The sequence below is a fragment of the Spermophilus citellus genome (genome assembly GCF_964194105.1).
Source record: "Spermophilus citellus genome assembly, chromosome: 1".
NCBI lineage: Eukaryota > Metazoa > Chordata > Mammalia > Rodentia > Sciuridae > Spermophilus > Spermophilus citellus.
Window position 1 is genome coordinate 39,025,635 of NC_138182.1, and position 25,837 is coordinate 39,051,471.

A 25,837-nucleotide genomic window follows, 5' to 3' on the forward strand; every position below is an offset into this window, starting at 1 on the left:
TTTCAGGAGGGCAAAAATCTCTAGGGTGTGTCAAGTGAATGGATAATTCAAGTTGTTAATAGTGGTTTTTTGTTTGTTTGTTTAGTTTCTTGGTTGTTGCTACTATTGTTCTAAGTGCTGCTAAGGATTGAACCCAGGGCCTTGCACATACCTGGCATGTGATATAGTACAACTACACATTTAGCCTCAAATTACTAGTTTTGATGAAGTTTCCTTTAATGATTAATCATCATGTTACCTTTGCTTGGCTTGTACATGTCTTCATTAGGAGTAAAGTATAGGAGCAGGGATTGTGACTCAGTGGTAGAGCACTTGTGCAACATGTGTGAAGTACTGAGTTTGATTCTCAGCACACATTATAAATAAATAAAATAAAGGTCCATTGGCAACCAAAAGATATTTTTAAAAAGAGAGAGAGAGTAAAGTATGGTTCTTATGCCCTAGATATTTTGGCCTAGGTTGATTTCAGTTTAAATGCAGAGGTTATCTAATTGTTGATAAAAGAAACAACTTACTAAGAAGCTATAGTATATGCCTAATAATTTGCCCAGATACATATAAAATAAACATTGGCAAAATTAGGACAAATTTGTCAAGGGTATAATCACTGTGGGAGACTTCCTTCGTAGTAATGAATAGATTAAACACACAGTTATAGAAGATAGCTTAATTCACACATTTTTGTTTAAGAATCATATAAAACTATATACATAATGGAAACTGATTTTGTGATAATATAAAACTGTAGTTTCTAAACTATTCCCTGAGGTACTGTTGGATACCACATTGAACAAAAGGGACCTTGGGACATTATAAAATTTTAAAGAAATACAGTGATAGATATCATAGAACTGTTAGATCTTAGATAGTTTTTCAATCACATATTCTATCTAAGAGTGAAGTCATTTTCTTCTTTGAATTTATGTTTTTCTTTTTGCCAGAAAAAGACTTATCTATATCATAAACTGCCATGTACTTCCTTTAGCCTACAGTGTGGACTGAGAAAGTTTGAGAACCTCTGGCGCAAAGCAGATGTCAGTTGGTTTCAGTGTATTATGTAGAACATGTGCTCTGACCACAATGTGATTAATTTACAAATCAGAGAGGAAGACAGTTACAAAAACCTCATAATTTTAAAAGTTTTAAAGCATTTCTGAATACTTTGGGAATCAAAAAAATTTTGTGTCAGGACATGTAGTTAAAGTGGTAGGTACTTGATAGGAGAAATTCATAGCAAGTAGAGAAGAAACAAGTGATGTCAGGAATTTTTAAAGGTGCATTAATCTAATTATAACATATATTTTAAAACATGAGTGCATCAGTAGTTCTTACTGTTTAATAATAAACCATTTCAAAACTTAGCATCCTGAAATAGCCATTTTACTCACTGGACAGTTCCCTGGGTTGGCAGAAGCTTTTTGGGTCTAGGAAAATTCAGCTCTTTTCTTCTGGGTTCCTTTCTTGTCTCTGGTCTGTTGATAGGTTGTTTGGTGACTAGATGATGTAGAATGATCTTCTGTATCTGGCTCTTGGCTGGGACTTCAGTTATCCTCCACATAACTTCATCCTCCACTGATTCTGTGTTGTTCACATGATGGTTTCAGAAAAAGAATAGCAAGGGAGAGGATATTCCCTGACAGAGGGTATTCAAGTACGTGGCAGTTTATGATGTTTCTTCTTGCTTAATTGTCTCATTGCCAAAACAAGTCACATAGTGGGGCCAACCGTTTGCGTAGAGCTATACTACACAAAGGTGTGCGTATGGAAAGAGGAATTATTGTGTGTGTGTGTGTGTGTGTGTGTGTGTGTGTGTGTGTGTTACTGGGGATTGAACCCAGGGCCTTGTGCATACGAGGCAAGCACTCTACCAGCTGAGCTATATCCCCAATTATTGTTACATTTATAAGGAGTCTACCATAATTTGAATATGAGCAACTTTGTGCCGACAAATTTGAAAACTACACTGAAGTGGTCAGTTTTCTAGGAGAGGGAAAAAAAATGCCCAGTAAATTCAAGAACATGAAAAATTTAAATATATCTAAAAACAGTTAAAGGGATTTTTTATCAGACGCTTAAAATGTAGCTTCTTCCATCCCTCCTGCAAAAGAAAAGTAGTAGTTTTACAGGTTGAGTTTCAGCAGATATTCAAGGAACAGATGATTTTTGCTTTACTAAATGATTTCAGAAGAAGTGAAAAGAGAACATTTCATCTTATGAAGCTAGCACAACCATGACCCCAAGCACCAGACCAAGATGCTTACCAGCCAGTTCAGTTGAGAAAATAGGGGAAGAAAAATCCTAAATAAAATATTTATAAATTGAATTCAACATTTACTTAAAAACAATCCAAAAGATTATTCCAAAACTTTCAAGGATAATTTAACATTAGAAAAGCAACTGTTTACTACATTTACAGGTGAAAAGGAAAAATTATGTGCCTACTTCATTAAATTCCAAAGAAGTGCAATTTAATAAAACTAAAAACACATTTGTGTCTTAGAAGGGAAAAAAAATTAAAAAATTAGGAAAGAAAGGAGCTTTCATACCAAACAAAGGCTGTGTACTAAAAATGATATCACACTTCACTCATAGAGATAAAATGCTGTTCCTAGAATCAGGAATTGTGCATATAGAAGGCATTAATTGTGTTTGTGCTTTATGTTACTTCCATGCTTGAATGATGGAGTAAGTTTCCTGAGAGGCCTTCAGAAACTTGATTGTTTAGGTTCTAGAAAAGTTAGAGGAGAACAAAGAATGAAAATAGTAGGGATTCGGATTAGAATAATTTGTGATGGGGGTTAGTTTGCTGATAAATTTTGTTGAACCCTTTAAATTAAATCAAAGAGAAGTTTAGATTACTGTATATATAATAGATTTTAAAATTAGATATTACAGAATACTGTGTATTGTATGTTTTAAAAATAATCTTTGAGACAATTTCAAATTTGTAGTTTGAAATTTAAAGTTGCAAGAATGATACAAAAAATACCATTATATTTTTCACTTGGCACCCAGTTCCTTGGATTTTTATTATTTTTTCATATTTGCCTTATTCTTCCTTTTTATATACGTAGTATAAATTAATACTAGTTAATAAACTAAATGAATATTATAAACTAATAGTTAATATATATGTAGGTGTATATATGTGGTTTTTTTTCTTTGAACCAAATTATGGGCATGATGTCCCATTGTCCTTAATATATCAGTTGATATTTTATAAAAGGAGGTACTTTCCCCTGTGACCACAGTACATTTATTGAATTAACATAGGTAACATTTTGTTATCTAGCCCACAAACCTGACTCGGATTTTACAAATTGTTCCATAATGGACTTTATAAATCAGAGATCCAATCCAAGATCAGACATAGTACTTCATTGTCATGTTTCTTTGGTTTCCTTCAGTCTGGTACTGTTTTTCAGTTTTTATCTTTCATGATTACATCTTTAAAGAGTATAGGCCTCCTTTTTGTAGAACAGCAGATTAGTTTTTACTTTTCTGAAATTATTTATAGATTTTAGCAGGAATACAATAGAGTAATGTTTTTCTTGGTGCACTAAACCAGGGGCACACAGTGTTGATTTGTCTTTTACTGTATATTTTTTTCACTTGGTCAAGAATGACATCTGTCAAGTTTTCCAATTGTAAATTAATAAGTATCCTATGTGAAGTCATTTGAGACTATGTAAAAACATCAATGTATGGATTTGAATATTTATGAGATACTTTAATTTAAAAATAATTAATTTGGAATTGGTTATTTGGGTAATTACTAAAGAAGTGTGCTGTGAAGGGCTGGGGTTGAAGCTCAGCAGTAGAGTGCTTGCCTCACACAGGTAAGACATTGGGTTTGATCCTCAGCACCACATAAAAATAAAGACATAAAAAAAGAAGTGTGCTGTGATATAAGTGGGAATGAATGATAAGTGTATTTATAGTCATTAATGTGTTTAATCATACTTGCTTATACATAGCACAAAAATTGGTGTCATGCAGAATAGTCATTATAGTTCAGATACATGTTTTTAGTTTTAATTTTCTATTTGATCTGAATTTTGCCATGAACATTTAATAACAATAATGTTATAATCACTTTTATAAGTAGTATATTGACACTAGAAGTATCTTTTGTATAAAACAGTATAGTTATCATTACAAACAATTGAAGTCTCATAAAATGTAGAAATGTATTTGCTAGTAGAGAATTCTTATTTGTAAAAGCTATATAGTAAGAGTTTAAATCTGAAATGATGGCAAGTTAAGTGGCATTCATGTTAATGAATTCCCATTTCCTACACCTCCAGCAAATATGCACACACCTTAACATTTGAGCCTTGAGATCTTTCTTTTTAAGCTGAATTAATAAGTTGCTTCAGGCACCTGTTATCAACAAGTAGATAAAATTGGGACACCAGCCAAGGTATGTAGCTCAGTGGTAGAATATTTGCCTAACGTGTAAAGCCCTAGGTTCCATTCCCAGCACTGAAAAGAAAGAAAAAGAAAACTGGCATATTAAAATGTATTTCCTACATGATTAAGAGTATAGTATCCTCAAATTTATAATTGCTGAATAAAGTTGAAATAATTTTAATGACTATTTTCATTAACAATAGCCCTCATGAGTTCTTAAGCCTTTATTGGTTACCTTCCAGAACAAAAGAGATGAACACTTATTGAAAAAGAGAAATGTTCCCCAAGAAGAAAGTTTAGAAGATTCAGATGTTGATGCTGATTTTAAAGCAGTAAGTTACCTTGTTCTTATAAAGTATATTTAAAATAATTTTTATAGTAACCTGGAGAACTTTATTTTTAACACAGACCAATTTTATAATGACACAGCATGTTAATTCTAACTTTAACAGATAGCTATTTAATGAATGTAGTTTTGCTAATGAACTGTCCTGAACTATCTTTTTTTTTCTTTTTCAGCAAAATGTAACACTAGAAGCTATATTGCAGGTATATTATTAATTTAATATTATCAATTTGGAGTGTTTTTAAATAGATTCTTTTCAAATTTCTGAAATTGACATTTGGTTTTACAGAATGCCACAAGTGATAACCCAGTGGTCCAGTTGAGTGCTGTCCAGGCAGCAAGGTAAACATTAATTTATCCAGAGAAAGAGTTATAGCTCTAGTGTCTTAGCTGATAGACTAGGAGGAGTACATTATTATTGCTGTTCATAGTTTGAAAATTATAACATTCAATTTCTTGTATTTCTTTTTATAGAAAACTATTATCCAGTGACAGAAACCCACCAATTGATGACCTCATAAAATCTGGGATTTTACCAATTTTAGTTAAATGTCTAGAAAGGGATGATAAGTAAGTATGGATTCAATTTCCTATTTGCTTTTTTCCAGTTAACTTAAGATTTTGGATTGTTATCTAACCAAACAGTTCAGTTTGGTTTTGCATTTGTTATGTTTTTAATTGTCATGCCTTTTTATAGTAGTTTTCTAATTCTTTCATCATATTCAGCAGACCAAGAGTACTTTTCTGTAATATATATTTTCTATAAAATCTATATTTTGTAGAAAATATTTAGTTCCTGGGTATTTGCTTACTTTAAATCTATCTTGAAGACTGTGAAGTCTTTTTTGTTATGGTTTTTTATTAGTAATATTTTAAAACAACCCAAATAGTATTTGAGTCACCCTTTGCTTATGAGTCTATATATAGATTAACCTCATGACTAGTCAGCATGAATGGTTTCCAGAACTGAGTGGCTCTTTTGTACCCTGGGAATATTCCAACTGATCCCTGATCTTCTGTGTAGTCTTTAATAGAGCTTCAGCCATGATTAGTTGGTCCAACATCATGCTTTTTGTTTGTGGTACATTAGGAGTCAGGTGGTGAGTTGTAGTTATTCAGAGGAGAAGAAAAAAAAATACTGTTTGGTATCTTATGAAATATCTCAGACTATATCTTAAGTTTCATCAGTTTGAATAAACTGGGGAGAATATAAGTCTTAAATGCTTTAAAATAAATGCTATTTTGGCATTTAAAAGCATTTAGACTAAAATTTGGGATATTATGCTAAAGGCTGTCCAAGGAATTTTCAGTTGACAGATAAAAATAGTGGCATGTAAATGTTGCCACTAAGGGTTTTTAGTATTTAAAAGTGCCTTCTGCTTCCATAATGTTGCACAACTCTTCCCATCCCACACCCCTAAACCCTTGAGATTTTTTTCTATACTGTCCTCTCTGAGTATTTTTTGAAACAAGATTTATTTAAGTAAAGGTAAGGGGTTTTTTTAATCAGTTATTTTTTAAATAAATGTTATTCTACCTCTACCTTTGGAGCCTCCTTCCCCTAACTCCCTTTGTGTGTGAGTGTGGGGGTGTAGAGGTTCTGAGAATTGAACCCAGGGGTGCCCTACCACTAAGCCACATCCCTGCCCTTTTTATTTTTTATTTTGAGACCCAGTCTCGCTCAGTTGTCCAGACTGGTCTTAAAATTGCAGTTCTCATACCTCAGCCTCTCAAGTCACTAGGATTATAGGTGTATGCCACTCACCTGACTTGGGCTCATTTTTTAAAAAATTAATTTATTCTAATTTGTTATATGTAACAGAATGTATTTCAATTCATATTACACATAGAGCACAGTTTTTCATGTCTCTTGTTGTATACAAAGTAGAGTCACACCATTCCTGTCTTCATACATGTACTTAGGGTAAAGATGTCCATCTCATTACACCGTCTTTCCTACCCCCATGTTAGTCCTCATTTTTATGCTTGGTCCTCTTTTCTTTCTTTTTTTGCTCATTCTTTTTGTCCTCTGGCATAGACTCCTTTGGATATATCTGTGAAACAGCATATACACAAGAAAAGTATGATAAAACACATGCAGTTTAATGAATAATTATAACACAGACCTGTGTAACAACCACCTAAAGCAAGAATAAAAAATTGCTGGTGGCTTACATATGACTTTAGGGATATTTTATAGGAAATTGTTTTATACTGTAAAAAACCATAGATCCTGGTTTAAATCCAGGATTTGACAGTTGTCCAAAACCCAAGTGGTTTTTGAGCCTCACATACCTCTCTTGTAAAAATGAGGTGGTTGTAGAAAATGGAAATTATAATATATACAAAACATGTTATACAGTCTCAATCTTAAAATAATTGTTCACTCGTTTACTCATGTACTCATTTTTCTATAATTTATTTTTCACATGATGTATTGGAAGATTATCCTGGCTTTGTAATTCAATTTATTTATATCTTTATATTTTCTCATTTATGTCCCCCATTTCCAGTATTCCACCTGACCAACTTAATAATCTTTTCTTCTTCTTCTAATCTGGGACAACATATATTATCATCTCTGATCTTACTGTCCATTTCTCCTCTGCCTCAGATACTTTCTTATTCCCTACCTTTTCCCAGAATTTATCATGTAACTCTTATCTACTACTCCATTTTCTCATCTGCTCCATCTTTTTTAACTGTAAAGTATATTTCCAGGGCTGGGGATGTGGCTTAAGTGGTAGCGTGCTGGCATGCGGGCGGCCCAGGTTCGATCCTCGGCTCCACATACAAACAAAGATGTTGTGTCTGCCAAAAACTAAAAAAAGATAAATATTAAAATTCTCAGAAAAAAGGGTATATTTCCATCTTTATTGTTATATCTCTGATATTTATTTTCCTTAAAACCTTTTCTTTGTGCTTTTTAACTTTTTGATAACTAACAATCTCATTTTCTTCTTCAATGTTTACACAGTTACCTTCCTTTTTTTTTTTTTTTTTATACTGTGGGTTGAATTCAGGGTACTCAACCATTGTGCCACAGCCCAGCCCTATTTTGTATTTTATTTAGAGACAGGGTCTCAGTGAGTTGCCTAGTGCCTCGCAGTTTCTGAGGCTGGCTTTGAACTCATGATTCTCCTGTCTCAAGCCTCCCAAGTCCCTGGGATTACAGGTGTGTGCCACTGCACCCGGCTACACATTTATCTTCTAATTCCCTATTTGGCTTGTCTTAGTTTTTGCTAGCTCTACCCGTCCTACTATGGTATTCTACTTATGGGGTTTATATTCTTTCATTAATCTATGCTAACTTTATGTAATTTCCATTTTTGGGATGTGGGGTGAGGAGGGGTTACCAGGAAATGAACTCTGGGGCACTAGACCACTGTGCCACATGCCCAGCCCTATTTTGTATTTTATTTAGAGACAGATTCTTACTGTCTTAGTGCCTTGCTTTTGCTGAGGCTGGCTTTGAACTCTCGATCCTCCTGTTTCTGCCTCTGGAGCTGCTGGGATTACAGGTTTAGACTCCTTTTATCAGTTCTTTTGTACATGTCTTTTAACAGGTCTCTCCTACATTATCCTTTAACCTTTTTTATCCATTCTGCACGCCATTGACTAACATTATTTTCTTTACTCCCCTTTTCAGTAGCATCCTATACTTAGTGTGCCTATAGAACAAATTATAAATTCTGAAGCTTAGGATTTGAAACATGCCTACTCCCACCCTGTTGTGTATACACACACACACATTGTTAAATTTTTGTATATCTTCTTGGCCTCACCTCTCTTGATTATTTGCTGTCATCTATGTACATGATCATCCCAACTGATATCTTTTTTCCCCTAGCTTTCAGTGCCTTTTAATATCCATCTTTGAAAGTTAAATCAGTTTCCACTTTTTTTGTGAGGTCTTCCATGACTATTCAAAATTATAATGATCTTGTCTTTTTTTAGCGAAATTATGCAGCCCTGTAATATCTCCAGTATGTCACACAGATAGTATGTGGAATCAGATGGGGTTCCAACTTTAAGACCAGTCTAGAAGCTGGCAGTGATCCAAGTGAGATAATGAAGGCCTCATCTAGCACAGTGATATTAAGGGTAATTCTATAAATGCAAGAAATATTCAAGAGATAAAATTGTCATGACTCTGATTAGATGTGTTGTCTGTGGGACCGAAGGAGTCAAGGGACATGATGACTGCCTAAATGTTGCAACTACCAATGATATAAAAACACAAGTTTATAGTGATTGGCTTGGAAGATAGTGAGATATTCAGTCAGAGATATGCAGCCGGCCATTGGTTATAAAATGTTAAATTCAAAAATAAGGTAAGAGAGCCTTAGAGGTCTAAGATTCATAAATTTAGGTGGTAGTTATGTGTATAAGTGGATTTTTTTTTTTTTTATTATTTCTTACAGTCCTTCATTACAGTTTGAAGCTGCTTGGGCACTAACTAATATAGCATCAGGAACTTCTGCACAGACTCAAGCTGTTGTACAGTCTAGTAAGTCAATTAAACTCCTTTTCCTCTGAACTTGTTTTTAGTGATGACAATAAAATAGGTTTTGTAGTACAGATGAAATTTCACCTTTTAACATTTACAGTTGATTAATTCTGTAAGTTTAAAAGAATTATAAGATTGATATCTTTCCCATAACTATCATTACTCTATCATTAAATAATTTTAACTGTGGTTACTAAAAAGGGAGTAGAGTTTAACAACAGTGTTTTATTTTTATTGTTAATTTATTGATTATTTTCATTTTGTAATAATGATACTAGTCTTCTATGACTAATTTCTAAATGAAATTAGTTGAATTAAAAATATCACTCAGTTGAAACTCTGTTACTAGTGGTAATGTAAAATGGTATAGGTGCTTTGAAAAATATTTTCTCAAAAGGTTAAATATAATGTTATCATATGACCCAGCATTTCCACTCCTAGGGTGAAATTAAGGTGAGATATGTTCATATAAAGACTTATACACACATTCACAACAGCTTTCTTGATAAACAATCCAGATGTTCATTAACAGATGGGTGGATAAACAAAAGGTATATGCAATGGAATATTATTCAGCAATTAAAAAGAATAAAGTACTGATACCTGCTACATCACAGTTAAACCTCAAAAGCATTATGCTAAGTGAAAGAACCCAGACATAAAAAACAAAACACATGCTATATGATTTCATTTATTTGAAATGGCTAGAATAGGCAAATCTATACAGAAACAGCTTATAACAAAAATACTCCAGAGAGAGTACAGGACTGAAATTTATGAAAAAGTGATCTAACTTATCCTAGAAATGGGTATAAGGTGTAAGTAATATAAAAAGTGAAAATAATAAATTTTTTTTAAATATAAGATATATCTGATATGAAATTAATCAATTCTTTAGTTAGTCCTGTAATAAGAATTAAGATTATATTGGCTAAAGTATTATATTTTATAGTTAGGCCAGTTACAGTGGTGCTTGCCTATAATCCCTGCTGCTTGAAAGGATCACAAGTTCAAAGCCAGCCTCAGTAAATGAGCAAGGCCCTGAGCAACTTAGCCAAGACCCTGTCTCAAAACAAAAAATATAAAATGCTGTGGGTCTGGGATCATGGCTCAGTGGTAGAGTGCTTGCCTCACATGTGTGAGGCACTGGGTTCGATTCTTAGCCTCGCATATAAATAAGTGAATGAAATAAAGGTCCCTCAAAAATGGACCAAAAAAAAGGCTGGGGTTGCAGCTGAGTGGTATGTGCCCCTGGGTTCAATCCCCAATATGCCCCCCCCCAAAAAAAAAGGTTAATTAAGTTAATATGATTGGGGTAGTAACTCGTGTGTGTGTGTGTGTGTGTGTGTGTGTGTGTGTGTGTGTGTGTATGCGGTACAGGTGATTGAACCCAGGCCCTTGTACACGTTAGGCAAGTGCCCCAGGCTTTCTCAAACCCCAATCCTCCTGCCTCATCCTCTGTGGTAGCTGGGATCACAGGCATGCCTAGCATCTTTTTATTTTTTATTTTTGAATAAATTATAAGAAAGATTTCATGCTGCTGTTTTCTTTTAGTTAACTATATAATAATATTGTTTAGCTACTGTTAATTGGTGTGTTACTCAAATATTACTGGGGAAAATACTGAAATTATTTTTAAAGATACCTAAGCCGCATATATTTATCCCGGGAACTCTAATCAGGCAATTACAGTGTGCTAGGCTCTGTGTATTTTATCAACTTATTTAGATTGAAATTATAAACTCAACGTTTTGTCAGTATAAGTATTAGGGTTTTGTTTTGTTTTGTTTTGTTTTTGTTTTTTTGTTATAGATGCAGTACCTCTTTTTCTGAGACTTCTTCATTCACCACATCAGAATGTTTGTGAACAAGCAGTGTGGGCTTTGGGAAACATTATAGGTAAGTTGCATTTAGGTTTGGAAAGACTCCCAATTAAGAATCTTAATTAACTTTTTTTCTACATTGGCATAGCCATTACACACTATGTTTCCTCTGATTTAATGTGGGTTGACTATATTCCACCCTCATAAATACTAACTTAAGATGGTACCTCTTTCAAAAGGATATGTAATTTTTATCAGCAGTGCTAGGATAAATTTGTGTTCCTCAAATCAAAATCTGAAGAAACAACAACGCTTGATGCCTTTGACTAATGGTGAGGAAACATAGAACATCAGTGTCCCAACATAAGCCATTGCATACATTTCAAACTTCCTCATCCTGAATGTAATTTTTTTTTTAAATACAATTTTCATTTCTGTAGGTGATGGTCCTCAATGTAGAGATTATGTCATATCACTGGGAGTTGTCAAACCTCTTCTGTCCTTCATCAATCCCTCCATTCCCATCACCTTCCTTCGGAACGTCACATGGGTCATTGTCAATCTCTGCAGGAATAAGGACCCCCCACCGCCTATGGAGACAGTTCAGGAGGTAAATGAAGAATTGTAAAGGACAAATGGTATATTTTTCCCTATGTTTTTGCTTTAGGTGTTCATGCACAGGGGAATGAAATAATGCATATACTGATTTCATTGCAGGTATGAGATTTTAAGTAACATACCATATTTAATTTCTCCTGTGAAATAAAAATTGAGTGTTTAATATATCTGAAAGAATGTCAGCCCATCTAAAGCTTATTTTCTAATGACTTTTCATAAAAACACAAACATTTCAAATAGAAAAATATGAAAGGAGGGAGAAAATCTTAAGTTTTATTGATGCATTGCATTATGTGTTTACCAATTTAAAAAGGGGTTGCTACAGGTAAAACTAGTATACTTACATGCAAATATTCTTGAATGAACTCATTAAGTCTAATTGATTTCTGACAAAAATCAGTGGTAAATCTAATTAAAACAAAATAAAAACCTTGCTATTTACAGCTAGTATGTATATTGATATCTGAGTATTTTTTAAAATCCTATGAACTCTTTATTCCCTTGACTGGGTAGAGAACAGTTGACTGTCTCTCTTTATAATTTGCATCTTTAGCCAGTATCTGCTACCTTTTGTTATTATACAGTTCCTTGGGAAGGATTCTAAAATCTTTCCCAGATCTTAAAAATCTGTAAGGATTAAATCCATAAAACAACACTTTATATTTTGTACTGGTTGTTATTTTCTTGACTATGGCAGAAGTCAAAAGCTTTAATTTCACTCAAATAGCTTATAAATAAAAATCTTATTTTTATAAATTTTAATAAGGTAAGTGAGACAATGACAGTTTTAAGAATAACTTTTCTTAAATAGCATTAACTATATTTGCATCTTCATTCTTTTCACTAGACTTCTTTTTTTGTACCAGGGATTGAACCCAGGTGTGTTAACCACTGAGTCACATCCCTACCCTGTTTTAATTTTTTATTTAGAGATAGTATCTCACTAAGCTGCTAAGGCTGGCTTTGAACTTGCAATCCTCCTGCCTCAGCCTCCTGAGTCACTGGGATTACTGGTGTGCCTCACTGCACCTAGCTGAAATTTTATCATTAATATCATAAAGAAAGTTATTAAAAACCAGTGTTTTTCCTTTAAGGTACATTACTCTTTCCAAGATTTATTTGAATGTTTTAATTGGACATTTGAAATATGCTTTTGGTTTATCAGATTTTCATTTTCCTAATAGATACTTAAACAAATTTAACATTGTCTTTCCTGCCCTGCAAACAGTATTTACTGCTTTTTGTGTCATATTTATTTATGTTTACAAGTATATATCCATGAACTGTGTGTTACTTGTTGTCTATCTTTTTTTTCCTTAGATTTTGCCAGCTTTGTGTGTCCTCATATACCATACGGATATAAATGTAAGTAAAGCACAAGCTGAGATGTGGAATTTGCTCTTGATGGATCTGGGTAGGGGTTTCAAGTGTCAAACAGGGTCTGTGGCATGTACCACAGATAAAAGGGGGACTACTATACTGTTACTGAAAGTATTTGTAAAGTGGTAAAACTTTATGAAGCACTAACAACATACAATGAATAAGAGCTGTAGCTGAGAATTGAAGCCAGTTCAAAAGCTGTGCTCTTCAGTACCATTAAATGGTAAGAAAAAAGAATGATCAAAGTGGTAGATTATTATGAAAGCACGATAATTTTGTCTAGCAAACCAGAAAACTTCACCAGGAAGTGACATTTGAGAGGAGCATTATAAAGAGAAGGAAGTGGCACAGCAACTCAGAGTCTGAGTCAGGAGGATCACAAGTTCAAGGCCAGCCTGGGCAACTCAGTGAATCCTTGTATCACAATAAATGAAAAGGGCTGGAGGTGTAGTTCAATGGTAAAGCACCTCTATGTTCAATCCCTAGTACCCTAAGAAAATAAAAACAGCCACCAAACAACAACAAAAAGGTATGAAGATTTTAGAATAGGGAAAATTTGAGTGTGGGCAGACCCATTTTGCTGTCATAATCAGTTTATAAAGAATATGGTAGAGGTATGAACTAGAACAAGTAATAATAGGAATAATTAAGGGGAGGGAGATTTTTGAGTGTTGGGACCTAAAATAAGTAGAATTTGGGGGAATTTGTTGTTTCTCTGTAGCAATATTTCCAAGAAGGAGAATACAGTATGGATTTAGGATTTATCTGTATATAAAGAACTGAAGAGGGGCTAGGGTTGTAGCTCAGTGGTAGAGCACTTGCCTCGCACGCATGGGGCATTGGGTTTGATCCTCAGCACCACATAATAGTAAATAAATCAAATAAAGATATTGTGTCCATCTACAACTAAAAAATTTTTTAAAAAAAAAGAATTGATGAAAATATAGGCATAGACTGAGACTGTGTGAAGGAGAACTAAAATTTGAACTTTAAGAAATTCCTTGTATTTGGGCAGTGGAAGAAGAATCTGCAAAGCAATTCATTGAAGTAATGTGATAGAAATGTAAATTATGAAACAAAAAATAAGGCAGAGATTTATCAGGTTCTAGATCATATAGGATGTTGGATATCACATTAAGAGTCTCATATTCTTTTTGTGTAGCTGATGGGGGACTAAAGAATAAATGGTCAAATTATATTTTGGATTAATAGCTCATACTACCTAAGGGGAGTGTAGATTTTAGGGAAGATTGGAGTTGACAAAGCACGTCAATGGTGATTTTGTAGTAGGAATGAGAGAAAAATCAAGGGCCAGCAGTTGAGGTTGAAACATTAGAATTAAGAAGGCCAGGGGAGACTTGATAAATACCTAGATGATAAATTTCCTGGATTCGATATGGATGGTAAGATGAGACAGGGATGATAGCCAGCTTTTCCTAACTTGAATTTTTGGGTAGGATGCAGCAGAGTACACAAACAGCAGCAAGGAAAGGTATAAAGTATCAAAGTAAATTAAGAATTTATTAAATGATGATTACTGAGAATGCTGAGAAAAGGTTGGGTTGGGGTGTGAGACGATTCAGTGGGTTTTGGACTTTAATATGCCTATGTAACACTTAGAAGCAAAACTAAGTAATGACCCTGAGAACTAGAGAGAAATCTGAATGCTTCAGGTCTGTTTGTGTTTGTTTGCTTTCTATCTGTTGTGTTACTTAGGTTAATTTGTAGTCCTAGTAAATCTAGAGCATCTTGTTTCCTTTCTCTTTTTGAAATCATTCATTCATGATTATAGAGACCTAGACAATTTTCAGTGTCACTAACATCTAAATCAATTCTAGTTTATCTTACTGCTGGTACCAATGAAATTAGTCAGTTGTAGTAGATTGGTTATGTGCTGAGACTAGATTATTGGTAAAAGTATATTGGAGATCCTTACGACCACCTTCAGGTTTTATGATTCACTAAAAGGACTTGTAGAATATAGAAAAGCTGTTACACTTGTGCAGTAGTTTATTACAGCAAAAAGAGATTAAAATCAGCAAAGCCAAAAGGAAGATAGGATGAGGGTTGAGGAAAATGCAGGTGCAAGCTTCTAATTGTCCTCTCCCAATAGAGTCATATTAAGTTAAGGCAACACTTAATTCTCCCAGTAACATTTATGAATTGTTGCTATCCAAGGGAGTTCCTGGACCTTGGTGTCCAGGGTTTTATTGGGGGTCAGCCACATTGCACTGCCTGTGTAACTGACCTTTCTCAGCCCTTCCCAGAGGTCAGATTGATATAGCATGGCCTGAGGCCTGAAGGAATCAAAAAGAGGTGTTTTCTGTAATTAAATTGTTAGCATAAACTATCTGGCACAGCCCAAAGTGTCACATCTACTAAAGAGAACGTTATCAGACTCAGACTATCTCATAGGAGCTCATCAAGCCTCAGTCCTTTCTTTGGAATGTGCAGAAATTGCGCACCCAAAGTCTACTGAGTTATTCTTTAATGAATATAAGGACTTAATGTATGTATATAATTAATTGCATTTTGATTCAACTCTAGTTGTCTCTGAAGCCTGTGTGAAGTTAACCTTCCATAGACATCTAATCTTCTAGGAAATGCTATATATAGTAATAGTTTTCAGTAATGGTGCTTAACAGGACATGATTTGTTAGCATATTACTGCACTGAAGGTAGCAAAAATCCATGAAGTTCTTTTAGCTGAGCATATCCTTATTGTAAGACTGCTAGAGATTTCTCTGTGGCTCACATTATACAAGTTTGTTTGTTTTTTTTTAAGCTCTTTTTTTTTTAAGAATTTTAATATTTATTTTTTAGTTTCTGGTGGACACAACATCTTTGTTTGTATGTGGTGCTGAGGATCGAACCTGGGCCGCACGCATGCCAGGCGAGCGCGCTACCGCTTGAGCCACATCCCCAGCCCTATACAAGTTTTCAAGAAATATGTTAATTCAAAAAATTGACCCTGTAGGGATTTTAATCTTGGTATGTGGGTGTATCTATCCTGACTGAGTTATCTGCTTTCTAGCAGTCTTCAAGCATCTGAAATTACAGGTGAGGTAAAGTTGTAAAGATTTTTAGCAGCAAAAAGCAGACATAAATGGTGAAAAATAAAGTAGCCCAGACTGCCAAAGGCTTTGTTGGTGTATGACTAATTAGTTTATTAACTAGCAGGAAATAAGTACTTTCATTGATTATTAGTGATCATAGAAGGCCAGATAGTTTGGCATAGAATTCAAGAAAAGGAAAACCAAGAAAAATGAATAGTAGAAGGATAAAGTGTGAAATAGCAGAAGTAGTTCAAATGGAAAAAGACACCAACAAGCAAAATTAAGAACATCAAAGACATTGGTTAGCTGTTAGTCTAATAATAGAGATAAGGAAACAATCTGAAGGAAACAGAAGAAACTAGAATCATCTAATAATCTTATGCTGTGAATTTAAAAAATTTTAAGGTTTCTTTAAGTAATGAAGGCCCAATAAGTTTCTTTAAATAATGAAGACCTGATATATTTCAAAAAGCAAAACTGAAGGGAGACTACACGAGTGTGTAGTTTCAGAGGTCTAAGACCTAGCTCTAGCTTACCTTCACCCTTCAGCCTTTGAGATGGTGTCATGGAGACTCCACTGAAAACCATTCATTAATTTCCGTCTAGAATCCTCATTATCTAAGCCTCTGTGTATTACTTAGGGGAAAAAAAATGGTTTTCTGCTAATAGTCGGAGTCATGTAATGAAACAAAGTTACATTTCATTTAGGAGTCTCTTAAACATCACAGAGCAGAGCAGACTATCATTCTGCACAGGATTCTGTTTTACAGACATAGTTTTTTCAGAATTTTAGTATTGTGCATTTTTATATTATTGGGTGTATTGTTATGGTAAATTTTTAAAAGCAGGATTGTTGGATCAGAGTGAATGCATTTGTAATTTTTGTCACATATTGCCAAATTCCCTGAATTTTAGGGGTTATGCCATTTTGCTTCCCCACCAGTTTCATACAAAAGTGACTTTCTCCATTGCTGTGCTATAGAGTGTGTTGTCACATTTGAAATTTTTGTTTATCTGATAGGTAAGAAACTATCTCAGTTTTAATTTACTTTTCATTTGTTATGGGTGATGTTAAGCATTTTGTTTGTTTAAGGGACATTTTTATCTGTATTTTTGCAAATAGACTTCATATTTATGATCTGCTTTTCTGTGACCTTTTAGTTCTATTTTGCCTATGCTACCACTGAGCCACAACCCCAGTCCCCGTTGTGACAGTTTTAAGTCATTTTTTTTTTACTCCTTTCTATTACCTGTGCAATAATAAACAAACTTCTCTCACCTCATCCTTACATTTTTGAATGTGTAATCATATGTCTTTTGCCAAATTTGATACATTTCCCCCCATTATTTCATCATGTTTTTTCGAGCTGTTTCTTCAGGAACTGTGATGACAAAAAATGTTAGTTCTGTCATAATTGTGCTACAAGTCCTATGGGCTCTGCTCATTTTTTTATTATTTTTTTTGTTTTTATTGTTATTCAAATTGAATAATTTCTGTTGATCTAACTTTGAGTTCATTGTGGTTTTTCCTGTCATGTCTTCTTTTTCTTTCCCGAGACTTTGTTTTTTGTTTCAAACATGTTCATAATTGCTCACTGAAGCATTTTTATGTTACTTTAAAAATCCTTATCAAATCTATCTCAGTGTTGGCATCCATTGACTGTCTTTTTTATCTTTTGTGTTGAGATTTTTCTGGTTCCTGGCAGGACAAGTTATTTTTTTAGTTGTTCCTTGCACATTTTGGTTATCAATGAGACTCTGGTTTCTATAAATCACTCCCTTCCCCACCCAGGTACTGAGGATTGAACCTAGAGATGTTTGAGCTATATCCCCAGCCATTTTTATTTTTTATTTTTAGAGGGTTTCACTAAGTGGTCTAGGCTAGCCTTGAACGTGGGATCCTTCTGCCTCAGCTCCCAAGTTGCTGGGTGGTTTCTATAAATCTTGTTACTGCTACATTAGATAGTAGCCAACTTTTGTTGACACACACAGCATCTACAGATAACTTACAGCAAGGTGGACTCACTGTGAAAGATGGGTTCAGTTCTCAGGTACAGCTTCTTCCGTCCTTTTTTGATAGAATATTTCTATTTTCTCAGAACATAGAACATTTACAAATTATTCTTTCACTGTTATCCTCACATTTGTGTTAGTTCTTGATTTACAATGAGATATAGTAAATGCTTATTATTAGTTTTTGTGGGTCTTTTTTTTTTTTTTAAGTTTTCCAAGTCATTTGTTAGGTGAATGAAGCATATATTATAGAAAAGGGTTTAACATATTCTTCTGTAAATGTTCAGAGAGTAAATATTTTAGGCTTTGCAGGCCATATGGTCACTGTCCCATTGAAGTAGATTCTCTTCTAAAGTCTCACATAGGTTTTGGATAGGCAGTCCAGACAAAAGCTAGAATTTAATTTTTTCTCTACTTGCAGGTAATTTGAAGTTATTAATATTTTTTGACTCCTAGCTGGGCATGTGGACTAAATATAGTTTTATTTGTTCCTTCTTATTCAGATCTATGTTTTTCTGAAGGATATGTGAATTTGGATAGCTACTATTATTTTAGGACAACAAGATACCTTTTGTTTGGGTATCCTAATAGGAAATATCTCTGGATTTCACATGGGATAAGAACTGTATCCCTCTGTTGCATACACCAAGGAGAACCATACAAGCTCTTTGACCTTGAATGTGTTATCATGTCTCTTTATTTTCTTTTATGTTCATATTAGGATGGGTGAAGTCATAATTTATACCCCATGCTTTTCAGTTGAGGATGTGTTTCAAGAGCTTTGCAAACAGCTTTTTTCCCAAATGAAGTTAAAGTGCCAAGTCTTTTCTTTGTTTCTTCAGTACTTCGAAAAGTTACATTGCCAAACATGTTTGAAAATTGGGAGGGTAGATAGTTGATCTTTTTGGTGTTTCTAGACTTGAAGCAGCATGATGTACTGGCCTCATACTACTACTGTATCTGAGGTGTTTTCATGTAATTTTTAGGTACTTAATTTTGGGGAAGGATCAGGGGAAATTATTTTCTGCCTGTTGTTAAATTTATCTTATCTGATACATTTAATCACAAGTTGGGGTAGAGGTTGTCCCAGACTTCTGTGTCTCATATTTGTGAAGAGTGATCTGAGATAGGCATCAAGAGAAAGGTAAGATACCTGCCGTTTAACAAATTATTCACTAAGCAACTGTCTTTGCCACCAAGGTAAAACATAAAAATTTTGGTTACTTTTTCTGTCATCATTCTGAGATGTGTATTTTAGCAATCAAACAAATATGCCAATGGGTTATTCTTTTCACTTCCTGTAGATTCTTGTAGATACTGTTTGGGCTCTGTCATACTTGACAGATGGAGGTAATGAACAGATACAGATGGTGATTGATTCGGGAGTTGTGCCATTTCTTGTGCCCCTTCTGAGCCACCAGGAAGTGAAAGTTCAAGTAAGTATTTCAGATTTTTTTCTTACATAGAATTCTGTTTGCTCTATCCAGTTAGCTTATACAAACAGCCTTCAATTATGTCTGTTAGCAGTTATCCTCAAGATTGCTCCTGTAGTATCTCCTAAGCCCAATTTTGTTGATTTCCAACTCTTCCTCACACGAAGATTCTTTACTGAGTTTCAGAACCATATAGCCAATTGTTCTTTTTTTTTTTTTTTGCGGACACAACATCTTTGTTTGTATATGGTGCTGAGGATCGAACCTGGGCCGCACACATGCCAGGCGAGCGAGCTACCACTTGAACCACATCCCCAGCCCCTAGCCAATTGTTCTTGACCCCTTAGACATATCCTTAAGAACTCCTTCAATCTTTTCATTGTTATTTCAACCAAAAATGAAATGGATCATCCTCTCCCACAAACTTTCTCATCTTCCAGTATCCCTGTCAGCGCACAGCATGGTCTAATTTAGATTCTATAATTCCTCTTCTCATTTCCCATTTTGTTAACAAATCCTTTTCAATTCTTATATAATTTTCTCATCTGTCTCTCCTTATCTATCTGGAACCACTGATTTAGTTTAAAACTTATTTTCTTTCTCTCATATAATTATAATAGCCTCCTAACTACACAGCCTCTTTCTCTCCACCTCTGATTAGAGGTGGGTAGGTGGCTGTTAGAGATTAAATTATGATCTGTTTGTTTAAAAAAGGTAATAATTATTTGAGTGGGGGATTTTTGCCTATACTTGGCACCTAGTGGCTACAATTTAATAATTGTTGCTACTGTTCAATCTGTAAATAGTTTTTCAATTATCACAACTCCACCAGTATGAATTTCTAGATGGAATTGTGTGCCTGTTTCAGTCCTACATTAAAATATTTCTGTGGTGCCAGTTAACTAATGGATAAAAATAACTTTTTAAAAAATAGTACTTTATGGGGCTAGGGTTGTGGTTCAGTGGTTTGAGGCACTGGGTTTGATTCTCAGCACCACATATAAATAAATAAAGGTCCATTAACAACTAAAAAATATATATTTTTTTTTAAAGAGAGAGAGAGAGAGAGAGAGAGAGAATTTTTTAATATTTATTTTTTAGTTTTCAGTGGACACAACATCTTTGTTTGTATGTGGTGCTGAGGATCGAACCCGGGCCGCGCACACGCCAGACGAGCACGCTACCGCTTGAGCCACATACCCAGCCCCTAAAAAATATTTTTTAAAAAATAGTACTTTATGATTTTGTTTTAATTTCCTTTTATTTTTGAATCTTTTTTTTACATAATTTTACCATAAAGTTGCTTTTTTTTCCACAAGAGACTATTGTTTAAATTTCAGAATTATTCAGTCTACTTATTGCTTTGTATAAGGATGAAATAAATGTTAAATCATTTGTTCTTTACATGTTTACATTTTCTCAGGGTTTTGAAAAATATATCATTGGTTTCATTATAAAGAAATAAACTCATGGAAAACATTTTATCCCCTCTCCAGACTGCAGCTCTCAGAGCAGTTGGCAACATAGTGACAGGCACTGATGAGCAGACCCAGGTTGTTCTCAATTGTGATGTCCTGTCACACTTCCCAAATCTCTTATCACATCCAAAAGAGAAGATAAATAAGGTAAGGCATGGAGTCTCCTCACAGTTTTTCTTTCTCTTTGTATCTTTCATTTTTAACCACCTCCTCCCTAGTTTCTATTTCTAGATGTTTGTATTTTTCTTCAAAAACCACTACAGTAGAAAATTGTTTAAACCCACTCTATAATTGTTTTATTTTAGCTTTTAGTTGCTTCCTGTGAGTACTGCCCTGATCATTACAGAAGAAAAAAAACAACATTTTTAGACTGCTTGGTGTTTTTACAGATTGAACAGTAGAAACAATTATTAAATTGCAGCCACTAGGTACAAGTATAGGCAAAAATCCCCCACCAAAATAACTATTACATTTTTTTAAACAAACAGATCATAATGTATTCACTAAGAAAATTAGAATGTGTCCTAAGATGGAGTGCTTAAATTCAAAGATCATTTTTAAAAATGTCTTTTTTTAAGATTTTAAGCTTTGGAGCTGGGTGCACAGCGGCTTGGGAGGCTGAGATAGGAGAATCGTGAGTTCAAAGCCAGCCTCATCAATGGCAAGGTGCTAAGCAATTCAGTGAGACCCTGCCTCTAATAAAATACAAAATAGGGATGTGGCTCAGTGGTCGAGTGCCTCTGATTTCAATACCCGGTATCCCCCAAAAAAGTCACATTTTATAGATATATTTGTTATAGTGAAGAGAAAGAAGCCAGAAGTTTTGGGCGAATTATTTTTACTGAGGAAATTTAAACCACATAGGTGGGTTTTATAACTTAGTGTATTCTGTAATTGGAAATGACCAAGAAGTGAAATAGCCTGACAGAGGTGACAGTGGTTCTGGCCTAGGATGTGATGTGACCCCTCCCCGCCCCCACTTTTTATATATATATATATTTAGTTGTTGATAGACCTTTATTTTATTCATTTATACATGGTGCTGAGAATCAAATCCAGTGCCTAATGAGACATGCCAGGCAATTACACAACTGCTGAGTCCCAGCCCCAGCCCCATAATGTGCTCTTAAAGTGAAGGTATCATGGGGGAAAAAGTTCATACAGATGTATACTCAGGTTCATCAAGCAGCTGCTTCAAAAGGTTTTTAGTTGAGAATTTGTTATTTGAACAGAAAACCCTGAAGTTAGAATTTTCCAACTTGATTTTTCTCTGTAGCATTTTAATTAAAAGAATTTTTAAACCTACAAAAAAAATTGCAAGAATAGTATAGCAAGCCCCCATGTACTCTAAACACAGGTTCACCAGTTGTTAACATCTTACCCATAGTTACATGGCAGAATAAATTTATAATTAACTCTTTCAGTCATGGAGGAGAGGGCTGGGGATGTGTGACTTAGTGATAGGATTCTTGCCTAGCATGTATGAGGCCCTGGGTTGAATCACCAACGAGGAAAAAAGGAAAGAAAAAGGAAAACAAAATTAACAGTAGAAGTAAAAGAAGGTATACCTTTAACATTAATAGTATACTAAGCCTATTTGTGGCTCGTAAATCTTTTAATGTCTGTAGATCCATCCTAGACTAGTTTGATGCTTGATTTCTGTAGAATACTTGGACAAGTGTATCTTGTTTTTGAACTAAAACAATCTACTTTTGGGGAGGGTGAAGGGAGGCCCTGCTAAGTTGCTTAGGGCCTCACTAAGTTGCTGAGGCTGACTTTGAACTTATGAGTCTCCTGCTCAGCCTCCCAAGCCACTAAGATTATAGGTATGCCCCACCATGCCCAACAATTCACTTTTATTAGAAGTAGTTTTAATAAAGTAATCAGAAATTCAGTCTTGTGGGCTAGGGCTTTAGCTCATGGTAGAGTGCATCTATGTGGTATTGGGTTTGATCCTCAGCACCACATGAAGATAAATAAAATAAAGGTCTTAAAAATCAACTGATTAAGAAAAATTCAGTCTTATAGTTGTTTCTGCCTGTTAAAGGGAAAAAATACACAAAAATGTAAGTTCCATGAATAAAGATTTTAATCTGTTTGTTCACTGTTGTATCACCATTGCCTAGAATAATTCTAGCTTATAGGTAGAAGTGTCCTAATTTATTTTAAATAGGTCTTATATACAACCAGGTCACTTTTTAGATGTAGTCACTTGAAAATAATGCAGGTGATTTTGTTATTATATATATAAAATATATTAAAATAAAAATATAAAAAGCTTTAAAGATACACTATTTTTTTTCAATTCTAGGAAGCTGTATGGTTCCTTTCCAACATAACGGCAGGCAACCAGCAACAAGTTCAAGCTGTAATAGATGCTGGATTAATCCCTATGATTATTCATCAGCTTGCCAAGGTCAGTCATTGTGGGTTCATCATCTTTCCTAACCTGTTATTACCAAGATTTTTTGGGTAAAGAATTCATTCACTTATATTTTTTTTCACCTTTAGGGGGACTTCGGAACACAAAAAGAAGCCGCTTGGGCAATTAGCAACTTAACAATAAGTGGCAGAAAAGATCAGGTGAGTCTTAATTTTTTTTTAACTGTCACAATTGTTAATATTGGAAAGTACACTAGTTTCTTAAATTTAGATTGCTGATTGTTTTTAATTTCTGTACTTTATTTTGTGATCTAGGTTGAGTACCTTGTACAACAGAATGTAATACCACCATTCTGTAATTTATTGTCAGTAAAAGATTCTCAAGTGGTTCAGGTGGTTCTAGATGGTCTAAAAAACATTCTGATAATGGCTGGTGATGAAGCAAGCACAATAGCTGAAATAATTGAAGAATGTGGAGGTAAGAATGGATTGATTGAAGAAAAGTAGTTGAGCACTTTTATGAGTTTATTTTCCATTGCTAAACAAAAAAACCTGAGGTTTGGATACGTATAAAGAAAAAAGTCTAATTTAGCTCACAGTTTTGGAAGCTGACAATCCAAAACAGGGAGGCCTCATAACAACTCACTCTTGGGGGAACTTCCCCCCCCTCCCCCCCCCCCCCCCCCCCGTTACACATATTATCATGTGATTCTGTGTACCTCACTTTGGGAAATATTATTTCATATTCTTGGAAAAGGTTAATGATTTCTTGATCATCTGTATATTTTGTTTTAATCTTACCAGTTGTAATGGTAGGATTGCTACAACTGCGTGATGAAGTTATTACTACAAATTATTATTTTAAAATTTTAATGAGAAAGAATAGAAATCTTATTCACTGCTCATTATTGATTTTAGATGTTTTACTTAAAATATTTAAAAATTAGCAGTGGGGGCTGGGGATGTGGCTCAAGCGGTAGCGCGCTCGCCTGGCATGCGTGCGGCCCAGGGTTCGATCCTCAGCACCACATAGAAACAAAGATGTTGTGTCCACCGAAAACTAAAAAAAAAAAATAATAATAATAAATATTTTTTAAAAAATAAAAAAAATAAAAAATAAATAAAAATTAGCAGTGTAATCAGATTCATAACAGAAAGTTTGAGCAACTTGCAGAATTGTTACTATTCAGTTTTATATCAATACCTTCACTTCCCTGAATGGGAGTTATAAATAGAACACAATGCTTACTTATTATAATTTTATGAAGTACTGCAACCATTATCTTTGATACCTCTTTTTCCATTTTTCTGGTATGTATATTATTAGCTTTTTAAAAATGCAACTGTTCCAACATAGCATAGTCAAAAAGACATTTCAAAGAAAAATATTAATTTTTTAGATTAATAAATTTATGCATTCAATGCATGAAATAAATGTATTAGAACTGTAACTGAAGACATTGTGAATTCTGTTTTGAACTGTTATTTCTACAGGTTTGTTATGGCTGTAGGAGACAAGAACCCTATTCACAATCTTGGAAAAAAATCACAGATTTAGTACTGTCACTAACTTGCCATGGAACCTGAATTAAATTCCTTTTACATCCCTGTGCCACATGTCTATCAAATGGAGTGTTTAGGCAATTTTTTAGACTGCCTACTTGAGGAAACAGGGTGCCTCAAAGGCTTCTAAAGAGGAAGAAATCAGTGGGATGTTGCTCAGGTTTTTATCTGTTTTTTTTTTTTTTTTTTTAAGACTGTCATCTTTGGGTGAAGAAAAGGGTGTTTTGAAATCCTTAGGATTTATGTACACAATTTTCATTAGTGTCTCCTTAGTATCTCCTTAATTATTTTGATATTTTTTATCAGGTTTGGAGAAAATTGAAGTTTTGCAGCAACATGAAAATGAAGACATATATAAATTAGCATTTGAAATCATAGATCAATATTTCTCTGGTGATGATGTAAGTATATATTAAAATATGATATGTTTGTGTATAAATTAAAACCTATATGTAATATATGACTTAAGTTTGTACTGTATTTCAGATGCTCCACCAATCACTTGTTCTTAAATACTTTACTCCAGAATTTAATTATAAGGTAATATTGTAGCAGGATGCAGTGATGCATGCCTGTAATTGCAGTGACTAGAGCTGCTAAGACAGGAGGATCACAAGTTCAAGGCCAGCCTTAGCAACTATGGAACCCCTATATTGAAATAAAAAAATAAAATAAAGAACTGGGGGTATAACTCAGTGGAAAAAGCTGCCCTGAAATTGATTCCCAGTATCAAAAAACAAAAAGTTAAACCAAACAGAAGGTAATATTATAAAAGCAGCTCTTGTTGCATGTGAGGACTATTAACTGATAAGAAGTAGTAAT

General features: G+C 34.2%; 1 protein-coding gene across 1 annotated transcript in view; it reads left to right on the forward strand.

Moving 5' to 3' along the window:
• The window catches only part of KPNA3 (karyopherin subunit alpha 3), a 78,720-nt gene that overhangs the window by 49,201 nt on the left and 3,682 nt on the right, over positions 1-25,837 (forward strand). The window contains exons 3-16 of the mRNA XM_081291329.1: positions 4,656-4,745; positions 4,933-4,962; positions 5,049-5,101; positions 5,234-5,329; positions 9,184-9,269; positions 11,082-11,168; positions 11,533-11,702; positions 13,031-13,075; positions 19,464-19,595; positions 21,089-21,217; positions 23,382-23,486; positions 23,582-23,653; positions 23,768-23,930; positions 25,322-25,416. Coding sequence (XP_081147455.1) covers positions 4,656-4,745; positions 4,933-4,962; positions 5,049-5,101; positions 5,234-5,329; positions 9,184-9,269; positions 11,082-11,168; positions 11,533-11,702; positions 13,031-13,075; positions 19,464-19,595; positions 21,089-21,217; positions 23,382-23,486; positions 23,582-23,653; positions 23,768-23,930; positions 25,322-25,416 — 1,353 coding nt within the window. The remainder of the gene's footprint in view (positions 1-4,655; positions 4,746-4,932; positions 4,963-5,048; positions 5,102-5,233; positions 5,330-9,183; positions 9,270-11,081; positions 11,169-11,532; positions 11,703-13,030; positions 13,076-19,463; positions 19,596-21,088; positions 21,218-23,381; positions 23,487-23,581; positions 23,654-23,767; positions 23,931-25,321; positions 25,417-25,837) is intronic.